Source organism: Zea mays, chromosome 2, assembly GCF_902167145.1.
Source record: "Zea mays cultivar B73 chromosome 2, Zm-B73-REFERENCE-NAM-5.0, whole genome shotgun sequence".
Lineage (NCBI taxonomy): Eukaryota > Viridiplantae > Streptophyta > Magnoliopsida > Poales > Poaceae > Zea > Zea mays.
The window spans coordinates 31,131,221-31,150,144 of NC_050097.1; the positions used below are offsets into that span (position 1 = coordinate 31,131,221).

Genomic DNA, 18,924 nt, shown 5'->3' on the forward strand with positions numbered 1-18,924 from the left:
AAGTTTGGGCTTTGGTATCCTAGGGGATCCACATTTGATTTGATTGGTTTTTCTGATGCCGATTGGGCGGGGTGCAAAATCAATAGGAAGAGCACATCGGGGACTTGCCAGTTCTTGGGAAGATCCTTGGTGTCTTGGGCTTCAAAGAAGCAAAATTCGGTCGCTCTTTCCACCACCGAAGCCGAGTATATTGCCGCAGGCCATTGTTGCGCGCAATTGCTTTGGATGAGGCAAACCCTGCGGGACTACGGTTACAAATTAACCAAAGTCCCTTTGCTATGTGATAATGAGAGTGCAATCAAGATGGCGGATAATCCCGTCGAGCATAGTCGCACTAAACACATAGCCATTCGGTATCATTTTCTTAGGGATCACCAACAAAAGGGAGATATCGAGATTTCATACATTAATACTAAAGATCAATTAGCTGATATCTTTACCAAGCCTCTTGATGAACAATCTTTTAACAAACTTAGGCATGAGCTCAATATTCTTGATTCTAGGAACTTCTTTTGTTAAATTGCACACATTGCTCTTCTATATACCTTTGATCATGTCTCTTTCATATGCTATGACTAATGAGTCTTTCAAGTCTATTTCAAACCAAGTCATAGGTGTATTGAAAGGGAATTGGAATCTTCGGCGAAGACAAAGGCTTCCACTCCATAACTCATCCTTCGCCGTTGCTCCAAGAGACTCTCCATCTTTGGGGGAGAGAGCAAAAGGACTTCGTCTTTGGTATAATCTTAACTCATTTATTTATGACCAAAGGGGAAGATAGCACTTCGTGGGCTCTAATGATTCCGTTTTTGGCGATTCATGCCAAAGGGGGAGAAAGTATTAGCCCAAAGCAAAAGGACCGCACCACCACCAATTTCAAAAACTTAGTGTTTTCAAAGAGCATTTCTCAATTGGTATCTTATTGAGTTCAAAAGGGGGAGAAAGTAGTATTTCAATATGAATCATCAAAACCCTCTTGAACACTAAGAGGAGGATCTCATTTAGGGGGAGGTTTGTTTAGTCAAAGGAAAAGCATTTGAAACAGGGGGAGAAAATTTCAAAACTTGAAAATGCTTTGCAAACTCTTATTCATTTACCCTTGACTATTTGCAAAAGAACTTTGAAAAGATTTACAAAAGATTTTTGCAAAAACAAAACATGTGGTGCAAGCGTGGTCCAAAATGTTAAAAAAAATTAATTAAGAAACAATCCATGCATATCTTGTAAGTATTTGTATTGGCTTAATTCCAAGCAACCTTTTCACTTATATTATGCAAACTAGTTCAATTATGCACTCCTATATTTGCTTTGGTTTGTGTTGGCATCAATCACCAAAAAGGGGGAGATTGAAAGGGAATTAGGCTTACACCTAGTTCCTATATAATTTTGGTGGTTGAATTGCCCAACACAAATCTTTGGACTAACTAGTTTGCTCAAGTGTATAGATTATACAGGTGTAAAAGGTTCACTCTCAGCCAATAAAAAGATCAAGTTTTGGATTCAACAAAGGAGCAAAGAGGCAACCGAAGGCACCTCTGGTCTGGGGGCACCGGACTGTCCGGTGTACACCGGACAGTGTCCGGTGCACCAGAGGACTCCAAACTCGAACTCGCTACCTTCGGGAATTTCTCAGGCCGGCGCGCTATAATTCACCGGACTGTCCGGTGTACACCGGACAGTGTCCGGTGCTCCAAGGAAGCGCGGCCTCCGGAACTCGTTAGCCTCGGGAACGCGCAGCAGCCGCTCCGCTATAATTCACCGGACATGTCCGGTGTGCACCGGACTGTCCGGTGCATCCTCGGAGCAATGGCTATTTCGGCGCCAACGGCTACCTGCGGTGCATTTAATGCGCGCGCAGAAGGCAGGTGCGCCCATACTGGCGCACCGGACATGGAACAGTACATGTCCGGTGTGCACCGGACATCCAGGCGGGCCCACAAGTCAGGAGCTCCAACGGCCAGAATCCAACGGCATTGGTGACGTGGCTGGGGCACCGGACATGTCCGGTGGGCACCGGACTGTCCGGTGCGCCATCAAACAGACAAGCCTCCACCAACGGTCAAGTTTGGTGGTTGGGGCTATAAATACCCCAACCACCCCCACATTCATGGCATCCAAGTTTTTCACTTCTCAACCACTTACAAGAGCTAGGCATTCAATTCTAGACACACCAAAGAGATCAAATCCTCTCAAATTCCATAAAAGGCTTTAGTGATTAGCGAGAGAGATTTGCCGTGTTCTTTTGAGCTCTTGCGCTTGGATTGCTTCTTTTCTTTCTCACTTGCTCTTGTGATCAACACTCAATTGTAATCAAGGCAAGAGGCACCAATTGTGTGGTGGCCCTTGCGGGAAGTTTTATTCCCGGTTTTGATTTGAGAAGAGAAGCTCACTCGGTCCGAGGGACCGTTTGAGAGAGGGAAGGGTTGAAAGAGACCCGGCCTTTGTGGCCTCCTCAACGGGGAGTAGGTTTGAGAGAACCGAACCTCGGTAAAACAAATTCGCGTGTCTCACTTCACTATTCGCTTGCGATTTGTTTTGTGCCCTCTCTTGCGGACTTGATTATATTTCTAACGCTAACCCGGCTTGTAGTTGTGATTATTTTTGAGAATTTCAGTTTCGCCCTATTCACCCCCCCCCTCTAGGCGACTTTCAGTAGGTCAGTGAACCGGGATCCCCCTGGTAGAAACCGGTTCAACCGGTCTGAAAACCGGTTCAACCGGTTTTTACTCTTTTTCTCCCAACGGCTGCCAGCTTTTGGGGGATCCTTTATATACCCCCTCACACACTCTCTCTCTCATTTACTTCAGCTCCTCCCACGAAATTTTGGCTGACCAAACTCTCAACAAGTGCATTCATTTCACCTTTCACACCTGCAATCACATCTCCTTCAATTGCTTGAAGGATCCTTGGTGTGAGGTGAACCCGATCTAACACGCTGTCATTTTCATCTCGATTCTCCTATTCTCTTTGTTCTTGAGCTCGTTGCAAACTTAACCTTGTGCAGATTTGTCACTCTTGGAACCTCGTGTTCCTTGACGGTTAGAGGTTGCTTGGGAGTCTCCAAATTTGTGGACGACCCCAAGAAGTTTGTATCACCCGCTCTCTGAGCATATTTGAGAAAAGATTGCCTTGACCTTTGTGGTCGACTTGTGGAGGATTAGGGTTGGAAAAGACCCGGCCCTTTGTGGGCTCCTCAACGAGGAGTAGGACACCTTTGTGGTGGTTGCCGAACCTCGGGTTATATCGCGTGTTCTTGTGTGTTCTTGTTAAGCACTTTAAATTTGTTGGTTGGTTCATATTATCTATTCGAGTAGATCTTGCGTAGGGCAAGTCATTAGCAAAATCTTTTACTACTTCGTAATATTTGTTTATCTAAGTTGAGCAGGTTCAAACTTGTTCAGTTGTGAACAAAATCAACTGAACCGATTTGCACCAGTGCAACTTTAATTTAACCTTTCTCAAAGTTTTTAGTGAAAAATCTAGGTGTAACCTATTCACCCCCCTCTAGGCTACTTTCAATTGGTATCAGAGCTACGTACCTCGTTTTACGCTTAACCGCGTGAGGAAACGATCATGTCTACTCAACGGGACCATGTGGATCCTATCCTCGAGGATATTCCCGTCACATCCTCCGGTGGGGAAGTGGACCCCAAGGTCCTCGACCTCACCATGAAGATCGCCAAGAGGATGTTCCTCAAGATGAAAGAGGAAGATGCTAAGAAAAAGGCCGAAGAAGAAGAATCAAGAAGAAAGGCCAAAGAAGACAAAGGTAAAGGAAATTTTGATTACAATGACGACCTAGTGGATCTTTTGGTGTCGAAGGTGTTGAGCAAGGTAAGTCTCGACACCGAAGAATCATCTACCAAAAGCAAAGGTAACGAGTTTAGTAAAGTTCAATTCGATTACTCTAGAAATTTTATTACCAACTTCTCTTCCGCCCCACTTGGAAAGTTACCAACTCTTAGTGAGTTGAACTATGATGAGTGGGCCGATAAGATGAAGTCGCATTTAATCGGTGTACATCCTAGTCTTTGGGAGATTGTTAATGTAGGTATGCATAAGCCTGCCCAAGGAGAAGAGATGACTCCAGAATATGCTTTGTCCAAATTATGTAATTCTTCACAAATCCTCGGCATAACAGATGAGATATGATTTGTTCTGTGTCATCAAATACAACAGCATTTTTGCAGTCCATGCATGGACAATATATGTGCTTTGTCTTTGTTCTCCAAGCATGGTTCGTAGCGACAACAATAAACCTATGGACCTCAGATATGTATGATGGATCTAGCCTTGATAAGTTATACATCCAGGATATCCTCTCCATCATCACCTGTAAAAAAAGTAACATAAAACACACAAGAACACAAGTCGGCAAGAGAAATATATACCAATATTTCCTAACAACTAAATATATCATGGATAAAGAAAATTGGCAAAAGAAACATGAACAACCTTTCTTAGCGACCTTCTTCCAAAAAATAAAGATCAAAACCTCCCCCTTGTATTTTGTGAAATCTGGCCTTCCAATGAAAGTTGGGCTGCGCGCGAGCTACACAGTTTTTGTCGAGAAGGATGAAGGGGTATTTATACAACAAAGGTCATAGGCGGTTGGATTAGGCAACCTAACTACTTTATCTCTAACACATGGTGAAACCCTAGATCCAAAATGTGGCTAAAATGGAGGAAAAATGAACAAAATTTGGCAAAAGAAACATAAGCCAAACTTTCCTAGCAACTAATAAACAAAAAATCTTAATACCCAAACCTATCTCTAACACATGGTGAAAGCCTAGTTTTAAAATGTAGTTAAATTTGAACAAAATGAACAATAATTGGTAATTGAAACATAATTAAACCAACCTTTCATAACAATTAATAAAAACAATCTTAATTACCAAACCTATCATCCTTCCTCTCCATACAACACATTCACCATTCATTAAGCAACTAAATATGTGTCATGGATAAACTGATTTGAGAACTAAACATGAAAAATGAGAAGAAATAGACAAAATCTAACCATCTTAAGCAACCTCATTTGAGGAAATAGAGAAAATAACCTAGCTATACTCTTCTCTCTCACATATAAAACCTTAGATCCAAAATGTGGCTAAAATTGAGCAAGAATGAACAAAAATTGACAAAGAAACATAAACCAACCTTTCTTATTCACCTTCTTCCAAAAAATGAAGACCAAAACCTCCCCCTTGTATTTTGTGAAATCTGGACCTCCAAAATCGCCTCCAATGGAAGTTGGCTGCGAGCTACAGCTCCTGTCGGGGAGGAAGAGTGGTATTTATAACACATAGTTCACTGACGGTTGGCTTGAAAAACCGCCAGTGGAAACCTATTTCCACTGGCGGTTATCTTAACACAACCGCTAGTGACAGAACCGCCAGCGGAAATTAGATTTTCACTGGCGGTTCTGTTACACCAACCGCCAGTGTAAATATCCTATTTCCACTGGCGGTTGTGTTAAGAGAACCGCCAGTGGAAATAGGTCTCCACTGGCGGTTCCCAAGCCGGGCCCACCTGATTTTTCTATTGGCGCGCGGTAACTGAAACCGTCAGTGATAATTTATGGGTGCCGCAGGTTTTGAGCTCTTTTCTACTAGTGGCAAGAGCATCTTCAATGGCTTCTAATTGTTACCTTCAAAACAATAGTTTAGGGCTGGTTTGAGAACCCCAATTTTCCAAGGGTTTTTCATTTTTTCAAATAAAATAAGTTGATTATCCTTTGGAAAATTGAAAATCCTATAGAAAAATGAGGTTGTCAAACTAGGTCTTAGGGATAAACTCCTGATCTATGCTACCAATTTTTCCGATATCCCAAAATCAGACAATCACATTGTCAATTTGAGGACGAGCCAAGAAATAAAAAAAATCCAATAAACATATATCATGCCGCCCTGTACAGATTTGATCAAAAAATAGAAAAACTAATATAGCACTAGGTCACTTACTTGGAGAAAGGTCAGAAAACTTCAGATAACAAATTGTCTTGTCAACAAAATTCTCAGTCGGCATCAAGTAGGCAACATAAAAAAAATCGAGCAGTTGTACCTAGCGGCACCAGCGAGATAGGCTGTGTTGGGGTATTTTTGTAAGGAGCTGTTGAAGTTGGATATACTTTTGAGCTTTTAGACTTTTAGGAGGAGCCCAATATATAGATATTGAGAGAAAAATAATATGAGCAGTTGGAGATGCTCTAAAAGCTCATATGCTTTAGATCGCTCTAGTAGATTATCTAAAGTTTACTCATATACACTATTCTATACTACATTCTATAATATTCATAGAATATAGTTTGAATATAATTATGAGGATGAATTAACTGTTGGAGATATGCAGATAGGCTTATAGAAAAGAAAACATTTTGACACTCTCATCGAAAGGGAAATGAAACGGCTGGGCTGCCCGTCTCCTCCTACCCTTAGGCCCAACTTGACCGGCTAGAATCTGGGCTGACTCGGAGGAAAGAAACACGGATGCAATCCGCAATCCAGCTGCGGGTGACGGCCCCGGGCCGGATGACGAGCGAGTCAGGGAAGGAACCCACCCCGCCGTCTTTCTGATTCTGCTGCCCCCATCCCCCCATATCCCTTCGACCCTTCCGCCGAGCTCGGCCTCGGGCGGCGTCCCGGTCTCACCGCGACCGGGCGGTGAGAGGTAGAACGGCCACCAGACATCAACCGTGAAGGGGTGGCGTCAAGGCAGCGCTGAAGCGGCGGCGACGTCGAGGCTCGAGCTCCCGTGCCGCGCTCCGAGCTAACCTAGATGAACATACTCGTAAGCAGAGGCGCCTCGATCCTCCTACCAGTTGCTCCAGCGCCTTGTTCGCCATGCATAGTTTCCTTGTGCTGAATGAAACCGCCCTTATTCTTCCCCCTCTCTGCGCGAAATATCTCACAGGAAAGGATACGTGGAGGTGGCGACAGGGCGGCTGCCACGGAGCGCCCCCCGCGGCCGGAGTGCTGGGTGGAGATTTCGGAGTCCGTCTCACGGCTCTGCAGCTTCGACGCCGCCGGCAGCGGTAGCCGCAGCATCTCTGTAAGCTTTCTCTTTTACCTGGAGCTATTAATTTCCTGAATCCCACACCGCATACTGTTCTATTATATCGCAGACTTTTATCCTTCCTGTGGGGGAACAGAAATCTGCCCGTGGGATGACTTAACACCATGTTAGCTGAGCATGCTTTACATTCTTTCAGCAAGTACCAGAGTAGGTGTTCCCCACTAGCACTTCCATTAAACAAGAGGAAGAGCAGAGGGGGAAATGGGACCAGAGCGTTTTAACTAGGCACTAGCATTCTCCTGATTGCCACGGTTGTTTTCTGCTAAAAGGTTTTGTGGTTGGTCGGCGTTTTGCCTTTGAAGTTTTGCAGATTGCAATCAGTGCTGTGATAGACCATCTTCTCAACATTCCAAACATTTTTGTTGGGTAACCAAATGATTTGCCTGCTTGAACATGTTCAACTTGTTGATGAACCCATGTACTTTGTCACTCCTATTATAAGTTATATATAACTTCAGAATGGTTATGCCAGCTGCAGTTTTAACATTGCACTACAGATCATGGAGATAGCTTAAAAACTAATCACAGTATCTGAGGCTGAGCTGCTAGGCTGTTTATTTTGATGATAGTAATGATTTGCCTCAATGGCACACATATTTACAGGCCTTCATTTCTCTCGCTGTACCAGTACCTCAGAAATGTACAACTTGATACCTGAAATACAACCTCTAAATGTTTGCTTGGACAAATTAAAATCATATAACCTAAGTGTGCAAGCATGATTCTGTAGCGAAATCAGTGAAGCCTTACTTCATTAATATCAAAAGGTTTTATTCAATTTGCTATTAGTCAATAACTCTTATTTTCCTGCAGGTAAAAGTTATTCAGGATTCTAGACCTATACATGACAAACTTGTTGATTCTTTCTTGAACAAAATTTTTCCATCAGGTTATCCATACAGGTATGGAGTTCCTAGGCTTGTTGCTATTCTAGATAATTCTGCCGGGATACATCCTATTATGCTAAGTCTCTGGGTCTCTGCTATTAATCATGCAGTGTGAATGAAGGTTACTTAACTTATACCAAATTCCGTGTGCTACAGCATTTCTCGAGTGCTATGCTACATGTGCTATCAACACAGGTCAGTAAATCCTTTTCATATGTTGTGTGTGTTGATTCCATGAATTCCAGTTGGTCTTTCACAGGGGCAATTCCAGGGAGGGGCAGAGGGGGGCAACGTCCCCCCTAATCCTCCCCAAATTCCATAAGAGCTACTACTTTTTTTAGCTAATCACCATGTAAATAATGTAAAATATCTCTTAACAGCCCCCCTCAATCTGATTTGCTCCTCTCAAACTCAAATTCTGTCTTCGCCCCTGGTACTCTTTCAGAACAGGCTTTTAAGCTTGTTGAGCTCTTTGACTTCTGCTCACTTCAATTATGCTCGTCAACTGACTGCTCAAGTGGGCTGTGGCTCAGTCCTTGCTGTTTGCTGCAGGTTTGCGACCTACCCCGGCGCAAGCAACTGCTGTAAGTTGGGTAAGCATATGATGTCAGAGATGCTAAAGTCCAAGCAGGTACTGCTATGAAACATATTGGCCGATTTTCTCTATGTATTTCAGATTCTAAAAGATGGAATGCAGCACGCAGGAAAGCTCATTTGTAGCAGCATGGGTGCAAGAATGGATTCTGAACCAAAGAGTTGGAGGATACTTGGTGAGAAATGATGATACGAATCCCATGACCTTATATTGATACATTTACAGTTTTCCCTTTTTTGTTGCTGTTTCTCCAGATTATGCTATTCATGCCTATTTCTGTAGGTTTGACAGCTTATGTTCTTTATGGTTTTGTCACTGCCTTGGAAGTCATTTCACCATTTTCCTTATTATTTATGTCTCTACTGCTCTATTTTGACAGCTGATGTTCTCTACGATCTCGGTACTGCATTGGAAGTTGTTTCGCCGCTGTGCCCACAACTTTTCCTTGAAGTAGCAGGCTTGGGAAATTTTGCGAAGGTGGCCTTTCTAACTGAATTTCTTCTATTTGGCATTTTTGCATGCAAAGTTGTGTTTTAGTATTTATGAACGAGTAAGAAATGTTTCCCTTAACATAGACTCAAATAACCATACAGAATGGTTAACATTGCAATGACAATATATTTCCCTGATTTTTCTGCCTGAAAATTGAGCTGCAATGTTAAATGTTTCATTACTTCTTATTGCAGGGAATGGCCGTTGTTGCAGCAAGAGCAACGAGGCTTCCAATTTACTCTTCTTTCGCCAAAGAAGGCAATCTTAGTGATTTATTTGCTAAAGGGGAAGCCATATCAACACTTTTCAATGTCATGGGAATTGGAGCTGGAATTGGATTGGCATCTACTGTTTGTTCAACAACTCAAGGGAAGGTACATATTTGCAGGATGACATATCATCGTCTATCCTATCATTATAGCTGTTCCATTACACCATCATCAGGCAAATATACACAGTGAAAAATTGCACTTGACATGCATTGCAAATGCAACCATACGACACCACATGCCAGCGTAGATGTACATGAACTTCTGCTTATATTAATATTATCCAGGAGAGCAAAAGGGGCTCTATCTGAGTTGGTTAGGTGGTATGAGTAGCACTCTTTAGGTCCTGATTTCGAATCCTAGTGGGAGCGAATTCCAGGCTGAGATTAAAAAAAAGTCACTTACTAGTTCCTCTAGTTGTGTGCACACGAGATAGACTAACCTTTGGGGGGAGGATCCTCATGTAGGGGCTGTCGGGGCTCAAAGCACGAGTAAGATCTAGCCTATAGGGGGACCCTCATGTTACATGGGAGGCAGCTTTCGTGACCTTTCTTGGTTGGGCTCCGAATGAGCTTTTCTTAACATAATACCGTGGGGGCGATCTTTCCCCTACTGGCGGAGTTGTATATTATCTAGGAGAACTCTGTCTACCATTGTCGAGTGCTTTATGGATTTCCAAGTTCCAAAATCAACTATACTCAAAACAAGTTATGAAGTCCTCTGAAATAGTGCGTCATTTATGTTATTACGGTCTATGCATCAAATGAATTTTGTGGCATGATGAACTATATTCTACTTACCTGCCGTTAGCATGATTGCATGAATGCAAGCTGGGATGATGGATATCAGTTAAATGTTTTTGTTGGACTGTTTTGCGCATGAGGAAAGTAGTCTTTTTAGGGCAAGAAGAAATCGTTCATTTAGTTGTTTTTAGTTCTCACCATATTGTAAATACGCTATCCACTCTATATAACATACCTCTATTGATGTTTTTGTAGTACCCAATGTAAATATTCAGCTAAACCAGACACAACACATTTTTTGGTGTTCACCTAGCAACCGCCTAATTTACTTGTCGGGAAGTTACTGTATAACTATAAACAACTGCAGAGAGAGTGAATGTTTTTTTACCACACTGCATTCAATTGTTGCATATCATCTGAACCTGCTATAATGCTGAAGAACCCTATAATGATGCAAGTTTGTCTGCTATCGGAATTAAGAACCTAATACAAGCTTCTAATGACATTGCCATCTTCGTCAGTTAATTGCAGGCCCGTTACTTTCCGCAGTGCATATATGGGGTCATCCAAGAGATGAGAGCAACTCCTGTAAACACACTCAACCCACAAAGAACAGCAATGATCGTGGCTGATTTTATCAAGGTTTGGTATCTCTGATCTATTAACGCAACCTTTTTATCCAGTCCAGCTACGACAGTAACATTTGTCTATTATTTACTATACCAATAAACGTGGCATCAGCTGAAAGGAGCTTCTCAAAGCTTAAGTTATTGAAGAATTATTTAAGATCTACAATGTCTCAAGAAAGGTTAAACGAGCTAGCAACTTTATGTATTGAGAAGAAATTATTAGATGATGTCAATATTGAAGCCATCTGATGATTTTGCATCTAGAAATGTTAGACGACATTTTTAAGTTGATCTCTACAATATATTTGAGGTAATAATCTTACTTCTATTTTATACTGCTTACGTCTTTCTGTGGTACATCAAGTATAATTAGTTGATATATATATATATAATAATAATAATAATAATAATAATAATAATAATAATAATAATAATAATAATAATAATAATAATAAACAGTTTTATGGTGTTGAGGCCTCTGTTTATAATCTTATCCCGGGCCCCTCAAAAGTCAGAAACGGCCTTGATGTTGTTGTTCATGATCCGTGTGCTCTATGTGTTGTGCCCATTTCCTAGACTCCTCTATTTGAAAATGTCGCTATACTAATTTATTTTTCTATTTCACGTACAATATGCTTATGCTATAGTGTCGGATAGGGCGCTACTATTTTCTAGTGTCCTAAAAAGGCCAAAAGGAACAAAGATTTAAGACATTCGCACTAAGTAACGCCAAATGTTTGGTTGCACCATGTAGCGCCTAAAACAAAGGCTGCAGCACGACAGGCTAAAACCTGTGGTAAAATGCCGTAGTCTCCATAGCCCGGAGTGAAAGTGCTACGGTACAAGGTTGTCTATCGTTGCATTCATGCTACACAAGCATTAAAATATATTTTTAATTAGGGATGATAGTTGGAAGTATATAGTAGTTGGATATATGGAAAAGATATAGAGTAACATGGGTACAGAAGAAGCTGGTATAGAGAAAAATCTTTTTGACTGAACTAAAATATTTTTAAGTATATATATAGAGTACACTAGTACACAGAGGCTCTATAGTGGCGGTTCTAGAGCTGTTTGCACTGGTGTTTTTCAGTGCCGCCAGTGCTACGGGCTAGTGGAAATCGCCATTTCCACTGGCGGTTATTCTAAAAACGCCAGTGAAAATATAATTTCCACTGGCGGTTTTCTTAAGCAAACCGCCAGTGGAAATACTGGCGGTGTTTTTTATTTAGCCGCCAGTGGAAGTTTTCCCGCCTTTTTTTAAATTTTCAATCAGTACTAAAATTTATATATATTTACACACACAAATATATATATATATATTGATATTGATAAACATGTAGTATTGATATTAAAAGCAACATGGAATTAAATTCTATCATACATTTATATACATCAAAGTCTTGTTTACAACCATGTATGCATCACACATTATATACATCAAAGTTTTCACTTAAGCTCTAATAACTATCTCGGCTAAGAGATAGTCTACTGATTTCTGTTAGTATTCTAAACTCTGGCAAAGCTAATGTTCCGGAAGCATCGTGATATTTCCCTTCTGCGGGAATGACCTCTTTCAAAATGAATGTGCACAGGTACTCAACTATGCCATACAATGCACCTTCAGTCAAGTTCTCCGGGCTTTCTTGTTGAAATTTCTGTAAAGAAAGTTTATAAACATCATATATTTATACTCAATAATAACACATTTGCATCTTTAATGACATAAATACATACGTGACTATTACTAATAATACCTTGCCAGGGTTCGTGATGTATCGTCTGTTCATTCTCATGAACTCGCACACGTAGAACCCACATAGGACCGATCTGGGCGGTTGCTTGTGGCACTACACAACAGGAGATTGGTTATTTAATTGCAACATTGTCTTATGTACGTATATGTATGATATGTATTCATAAATTCACATACTTACCGACCAGTTATAATGGATGTTTAGTGGCACGCTTTTTTTGGACGTGTCGTACTTTCCATCTTATAGCTTATAAAACCTAAATGCCCTGTGATCTCAAATAGAGTCATCATGTTATGCTACAATTCTCATCGATATAAGTATGCATGCATAGAAAAGGCTTACAGCTCTAAGATGATGAGGAATTTTGAATAGGCCGAAGGCTTGATGTGCAAGGAGTCGAGCACCAGCACCTTTCCAACCTTAGGATAAATGATGAAGCATATCCAGTGGTCCCTGTACGAATCAAACTTGTGATACATGTGTATTGAAATTATTAATTTTATTTATGCAAAATCACACTTACTTAAAGTTGTACGGGGCCACTATGAATTCCCTGTCTTGAAATTGAAGCATTGCGTGTCCTATGTAGGTGGCGTATCTTGCTTTAAAATCCTTCTTCAGATCCTGGATACGCACCTCAATTTCTTCGTCCGTTAGTCTCTATAATGCTTCGTTGTCTTTTCCGATTCTAAAAGTGTGGCTATCCTCGCATATCTTTATTAGGTTGAGATACCCAACCCTTTTACTGGCACTAGCATTGAGATTGGTACCATAAAGGATCTCCTGCTGATCATGTTGCATTCTGCAACGCACACGTGCATGTCAGATATTGAAAATTTATACAACTCACTAATAATAACACATATATGTGGAGTATGAGTGACACTTACAACACACATATGGTTATAAGTTGCAGTCGAGTCTCTGAAGGTTCATCATTAACCACATGTCCTCGAATGCAACAAAGACATTTTTATTTGAACCAATAAAAGCATGAGCTGGTATATTGACACTGATGGTGTCGATGCCAACTGAAGATGCCCGCATGTACCAATCATGCAACCTTTTAATATTAGTCGGGATCTTACTTAGTTTCTCAAAAGTGAGTAGTGTTCTGCCCGGCACATATTTTTATGCACGTTTTTATAATCTGCCTTAGTTAGCTTCTTTATCTTTGCGGCCATTGCCTCAGGCTTTTTTGCGGACTCCTCGAGATCGGCCAAATCAACAGTGTCTGACGTGAGGCTCCGTCCAATCCCTTTCAAAATACGAGCTGTGCCAGCAGTGGATTTACTCTTCTTTTTCTTCTCGAACGGGGACACTAATTTTGGTATAGAAACTTTAGATTTCTTTGATGGTCGTGGATTCCTTAATGGCTGTGGAGAAGGTGGATCCCTGAAGGGCGATGTATGTGGCGGAGACGGTGGGCCACCATGAGGATGAGGAGAAGGAGGGTCAGAAAGAGGATGAGGAGCAACATGTGAAGTTTGAGGAGGTGATGATGGATGTACAATAGGAACAACAATTTGAGAAGGCGGAGACGGTTGGGCCTGCGACGACGGCTGTCGTGGTGGATCAACCAATTCGACATCCCTTCGAGGCCAAAGGATAAAATTTTTGATAGCTTGTCCAAGTGCCTCGATACCTTCGGGCCCAAGGATGTCTAGCATGGCGTCCTTGGATCCTTGGACGACTGTCGTCACTTCTACCTTGCAATATTCTTCTGGAATGTCGTTTCCATGGAACTTGCGTCCTGGGATCGCAAGGTATGTGGCTACTTTCTTTGTACGCTGATTGTTAATACCATATCTTATAACTAGTGTGCATGCCACAGGCTTTGTGATGTCATCAACTGGATAGCGGACCTTATTTCCCGTTGACGCGATAGAGCTTGGGATGGTCGTACCCTCGGTGGAAGCCGGCGGTTGAGCTGCTGGAATTATTTGCATCTGTGGAGTGGTCATCTGTTGAACAGACATCGCACTCGCCAATTGTTGCATCAATTCTAGAGGAGGATTCGATAGCATTTCAGACATCAGGCCTTTGAACTCTTTCTTGGCCTCCTCCTTAAAATAATTCGTCATCTCTTTCTTGTATCGATCACGTTTCTTGTACAGACCTTCCCATTGTGGTCCGAATCCTTCCTTCCATCCTTACTTAGATGAGATTCCTCTTACACGACCAGGATGCTCAGGGTTACCGAGACCAGCCGTTTAGAATGTCTCTCACCCTTTTCGGCTTAAATGTTCCTTGGCTCTGCTTAGCTGCAATTGCATATATGTTTTTTACAATTGCAGCTAAACAGAGCCAAGGAACATTTCTGATAAGCAGAGCCAGTCTACTAATATCTATCTCGACTAAGAGATAGTCTACTAATTTCTGTTAGTATTCTAAACTCTGGCAAAGCTAATGTTCCGGAAGCATCGTGATATTTCCCTTCTAAACGGGCAAAAAACATATATGCAATTGCAGCTAAGCAGAGCCAAGGAACATTTAAGCCGCAAAGGGAGAGAGACATTCTAACGGCTGGTCTCGGTAACCCTGAGCATCCTGGTCGTGTACAAGGAATCTCATCTAAGGAAGGATGGAAGGAAGGATTCGAACCACAATGGGAAGGTCTGTATAAGAAACGTGATCGATACAAGGAAGAGATGGCGAATTATTTTAAGGAGGAGGCCAAGAAAGAGTTCAAAGGCCTGATGTCTGAAATGCTATCGAATCCTCCTCTAGAATTGATGCAGCAATTGGCGAGTGCGATGTCTGTTCAACAGATGACCACTCCACATATGCAAATAATTCCAGCAGCTCAACTGCCAGCTTCCACCGAGGGTACGACCATCCCAAGCTCTATCGCGTCAATGGGAAATAAGGTCCGCTATCCAGTTGATGACATCACAAGGCCTGTGGCATGCACACTAGTTATAAGATATAGTATTAACAATCAGCGTACAAAGAAAGTAGCCACATGTCTTGCGATCCCAGGACGCAAGTTCCATAGAAACGACATTCCAGAAGAATATTGCAGGGTAGAAGTGACGACAGTCGTCCAAGGATCCGAGGACGACATGCTAGACATCCCTGGGCCCGAAGGTATCGAGACACTTGGACAAGATATCAAGAATTTTATCCTTTGGCCTCGAAGGGATGTCGAATTGGTTGATCCACCACGACAGCCGTCGTCGCAGGCCAACCGTCTCCGCCTTCTCAAATTGCTGTTCCTATTGTACATCCATCATCACCTCCTCAAACTTCACATGCTGCTCCTCATCCTCTTTCTGACCCTCCTTCTCCTCGTCCTCATGGTGGCCCACCGTCTCCGCCACATACATCGCCCTTCAGGGATCCATCTTCTCCACAGCCATCAAGGGATCCACGACCATCAAAGAAATCTAAAGTTTCTATACCAAAATTAGTGTCCCCGTTCGAGAAGAAAAAGAAGAGTAAATCCACTGCTGGCACAGCTCGTCTTTTGAAAGGGATTGGACGGAGCCTCACGTCAGACACTGTTGATTTGGCCGATCTCGAGGAGTCCGCAAAAAAGGTTGAGGCAATGGCCGCAAAGATAAAGAAGCCAATTAAGGCAGATTATAAAAACGTACCTAAAAAATATGTGCCGGGCAGACCACTACTCACTTTTGAGAAACTAAGGAAGGTCCCGACTAATATTAAAAGGTTGCATAATTGGTACATGCGGGCATCTTCAGTTGGCATCGGCACCATCAGTGTCAATATACCACCCATGCTTTTATTGGTTCAAATCAAAATGTCTTTGTTCCATTCGAGGACATGTGGTTAATGATGAACCTTCAGAGACTCGACGTGCAACTTGTAACCATATGTGCGTTGTAAGTGTCACTCATACTCCACATATATGTGTTATTATTAGTGAGTTGTATAAATTTTCAATATCTGACATGCACGTGTGCGTTGCAGAATGCAACATGATCAGTAGGAGATCCTTTATGGCACCAATCCCAATGCTAGTGCCAGTTAAAGGGTTGAGTATCTCAACCCAATAAAGATATGCGAGGATAGCCACACTTTTACAATCGGAAAAGACAACGAAGCATTACAGAGACTAACTGACGAAGAAATTGAGGTGCGTAGCCAGGATCTGAAGAAGGATTTTAAAGCAAGATACGCCACCTACATAGGACACGCAATGCTTCAATTTCAAGATAGGGAATCCATAGTGGCCCCCGTACAACTTTAAGTAAGTGTGATTTTGCATAAATAAAATTAATAATTTCAATACACATGTATCACAAGTTTGATTCGTACAGGGACCACTGGATATGCTTCATCATTTATCCTAAGGTTGGAAAGGTGCTAGTGCTCGACTCCTTGCACACCGAGCTTTCGGCCTATTCAAAATTCCTCAGCATCTTAGAGCTGTAAGCCTTTTCTATGCATGCATACTTATATCGATGAGAATTGTAGAATAACATAGTGATTCTATTTGAGATCACATGACATTTAGGTTTTATAAGCTACAAGGTGGAAAGTACGACACGTCCAAAAAAGGCGTGCCACTAACATCCATTATAACTGGCCGGTAAGTATGTGAATTTATGAATATATATCATACATATACGTACATAGGACAATATTGCAACTAAATAACCAATCTCCCGTTATGTAGTGCCACAAGCAACCACCCGGATCGGTCCTATGTGGGTTCTACGTGTGCGAGTTCATGAGAATGAACGGACGATACATCACGAACTCTGGCAAGGTATTATTAGTAATAGTCACGTATGTATTTATGTCATTAAAGATGTAAATGTGTTATTATTGAGTATAAATAGATGATGTTTATAAACTTTCTTTACAGAAATTTCAACAAGAAAGCCCGGAGAACTTAACTGAAGGTGCATTGTATGGCATAGTTGAGTACCTGTGCACATTCATTTTGAAAGAGGTCATTCCCGCAGAAGGGAAATATCACGATGCTTCCGGAACATTAGCTTTGCCAGAGTTTAGAATACTAACAGAAATCAGTAGATTATCTCTTAGCCGAGATAGTTATTAGAGCTTAAGTGAAAACTTTGATGTATATAATGTGTGATGCATACATGGTTGTAAACAAGACTTTGATGTATATAAATGTATGATAGAATTTAATTCCATGTTTTTAATATCAATACTACATATTTATCAATATCAATATATATATATATATTTGTGTGTGTAAATATATATAAATTTTAGTACTGATTGAAAATTTAAAAAAAGGCGGGAAAACTTCCACTGGCGGCTAAATAAAAAACACCGCCAGTGGAAATGATATTTCCACTGGCGGTTTGCTTAAGAAAACCGCCAGTGGAAATTATATTTTCACTTGCGGTTCTAGAATAATCGCCAGTGAAAATGGCGATTTCCACTGGCCCCTAGCACTGGCGGCACTGAAAACGCCAGTGCAAACAGCTCTAGAAACGCCACTATAGAGCCTCTGTGTACTAGTGTACTATATATATATACTTAAAAATATTTTGGTTCAGTCAAAAAGTTTTTTCTCTATACCAGCTTCTCCCGTACCCATGTTACTCTATAAATTTTCCATATATCCAACTACTATATACTTCTAACTATCATCCCTAATTAAAAATATATTTTAATGCTTGTGTAGCATGAATGCAACCATAGACAACCTTGTACCGTAGCACTTTCACTCCGGGCTATGGAGACTACGACATTTTATCGCAAGTTTTAGCCTGTCGTGCTGCAGCCTTTGTTTAGGTGCTACATGGTGCAACCAAACATTTGCCGTTACTTAGTGCGAATGTCCTAAATCTTTGTTCCTTTTGGCCTTTTTAGGACACTAGAAAATAGCAACGCCCTATCCGACACTATAGCATAAGCATATTGTACGTGGAATAGAAAAATAAATTAGTATAGCGACATTTTCAAATAGAGGAGTCTAGGAAATGGGCACAACACATAGAGCACACGGATCATGAACAACAACATCAAGGCCGTTTCTGACTTTTAAGAGGCCCGGGACAAGATTATAAACAGAGACCTCAACACCATAAAACTGTTTTTACTATTTTATATATATATATATATATATATATATATATATATATATATATATATCAACTAATTATACTTGATGTACCACAGAAAGACTTGAGCAGTATAAAATAGAAGTAAGATTATTACCTCAAATATATTGTAGAGATCAACTTAAAAATGTCGTCTAACATTTCTAGATGCAAAATCATCAGATAACTTCAATATTGACATCATCTAATAATTTCTTCTCAATACATAAAGTTGCTAGCCTGTTTAACCTTTCTTAAGACATTGTAGACCTTAAATAATTCTTCAATAACTTAAGCTTTGAGAAGCTCCTTTCAGCTGATGCCATATTTATTGGTATAGTAAATAATATCCGATAAGCAACAAATATATTGGGATAGCAATCCATTCTCCTAACAAACTCAAAAATTTCCATAGCAGACATTGATCT

General features: G+C 41.1%; 1 protein-coding gene across 1 annotated transcript; it reads left to right on the forward strand.

The window, feature by feature from the left end:
• The first annotated feature begins 6,601 nt into the window (after positions 1-6,601).
• LOC110437701 (uncharacterized) lies at positions 6,602-10,949 on the forward strand. The gene is made up of 9 exons (NM_001352438.1): positions 6,602-6,792; positions 6,916-7,053; positions 7,891-7,979; positions 8,075-8,159; positions 8,498-8,557; positions 8,641-8,734; positions 8,939-9,036; positions 9,246-9,425; positions 10,585-10,949. Exons 1-9 carry the CDS (start codon positions 6,781-6,783, stop codon positions 10,693-10,695), a joined length of 867 nt encoding a protein of 288 aa, NP_001339367.1. The 5' UTR covers positions 6,602-6,780; the 3' UTR covers positions 10,696-10,949.
• Positions 10,950-18,924: the final 7,975 nt, after the last annotated feature.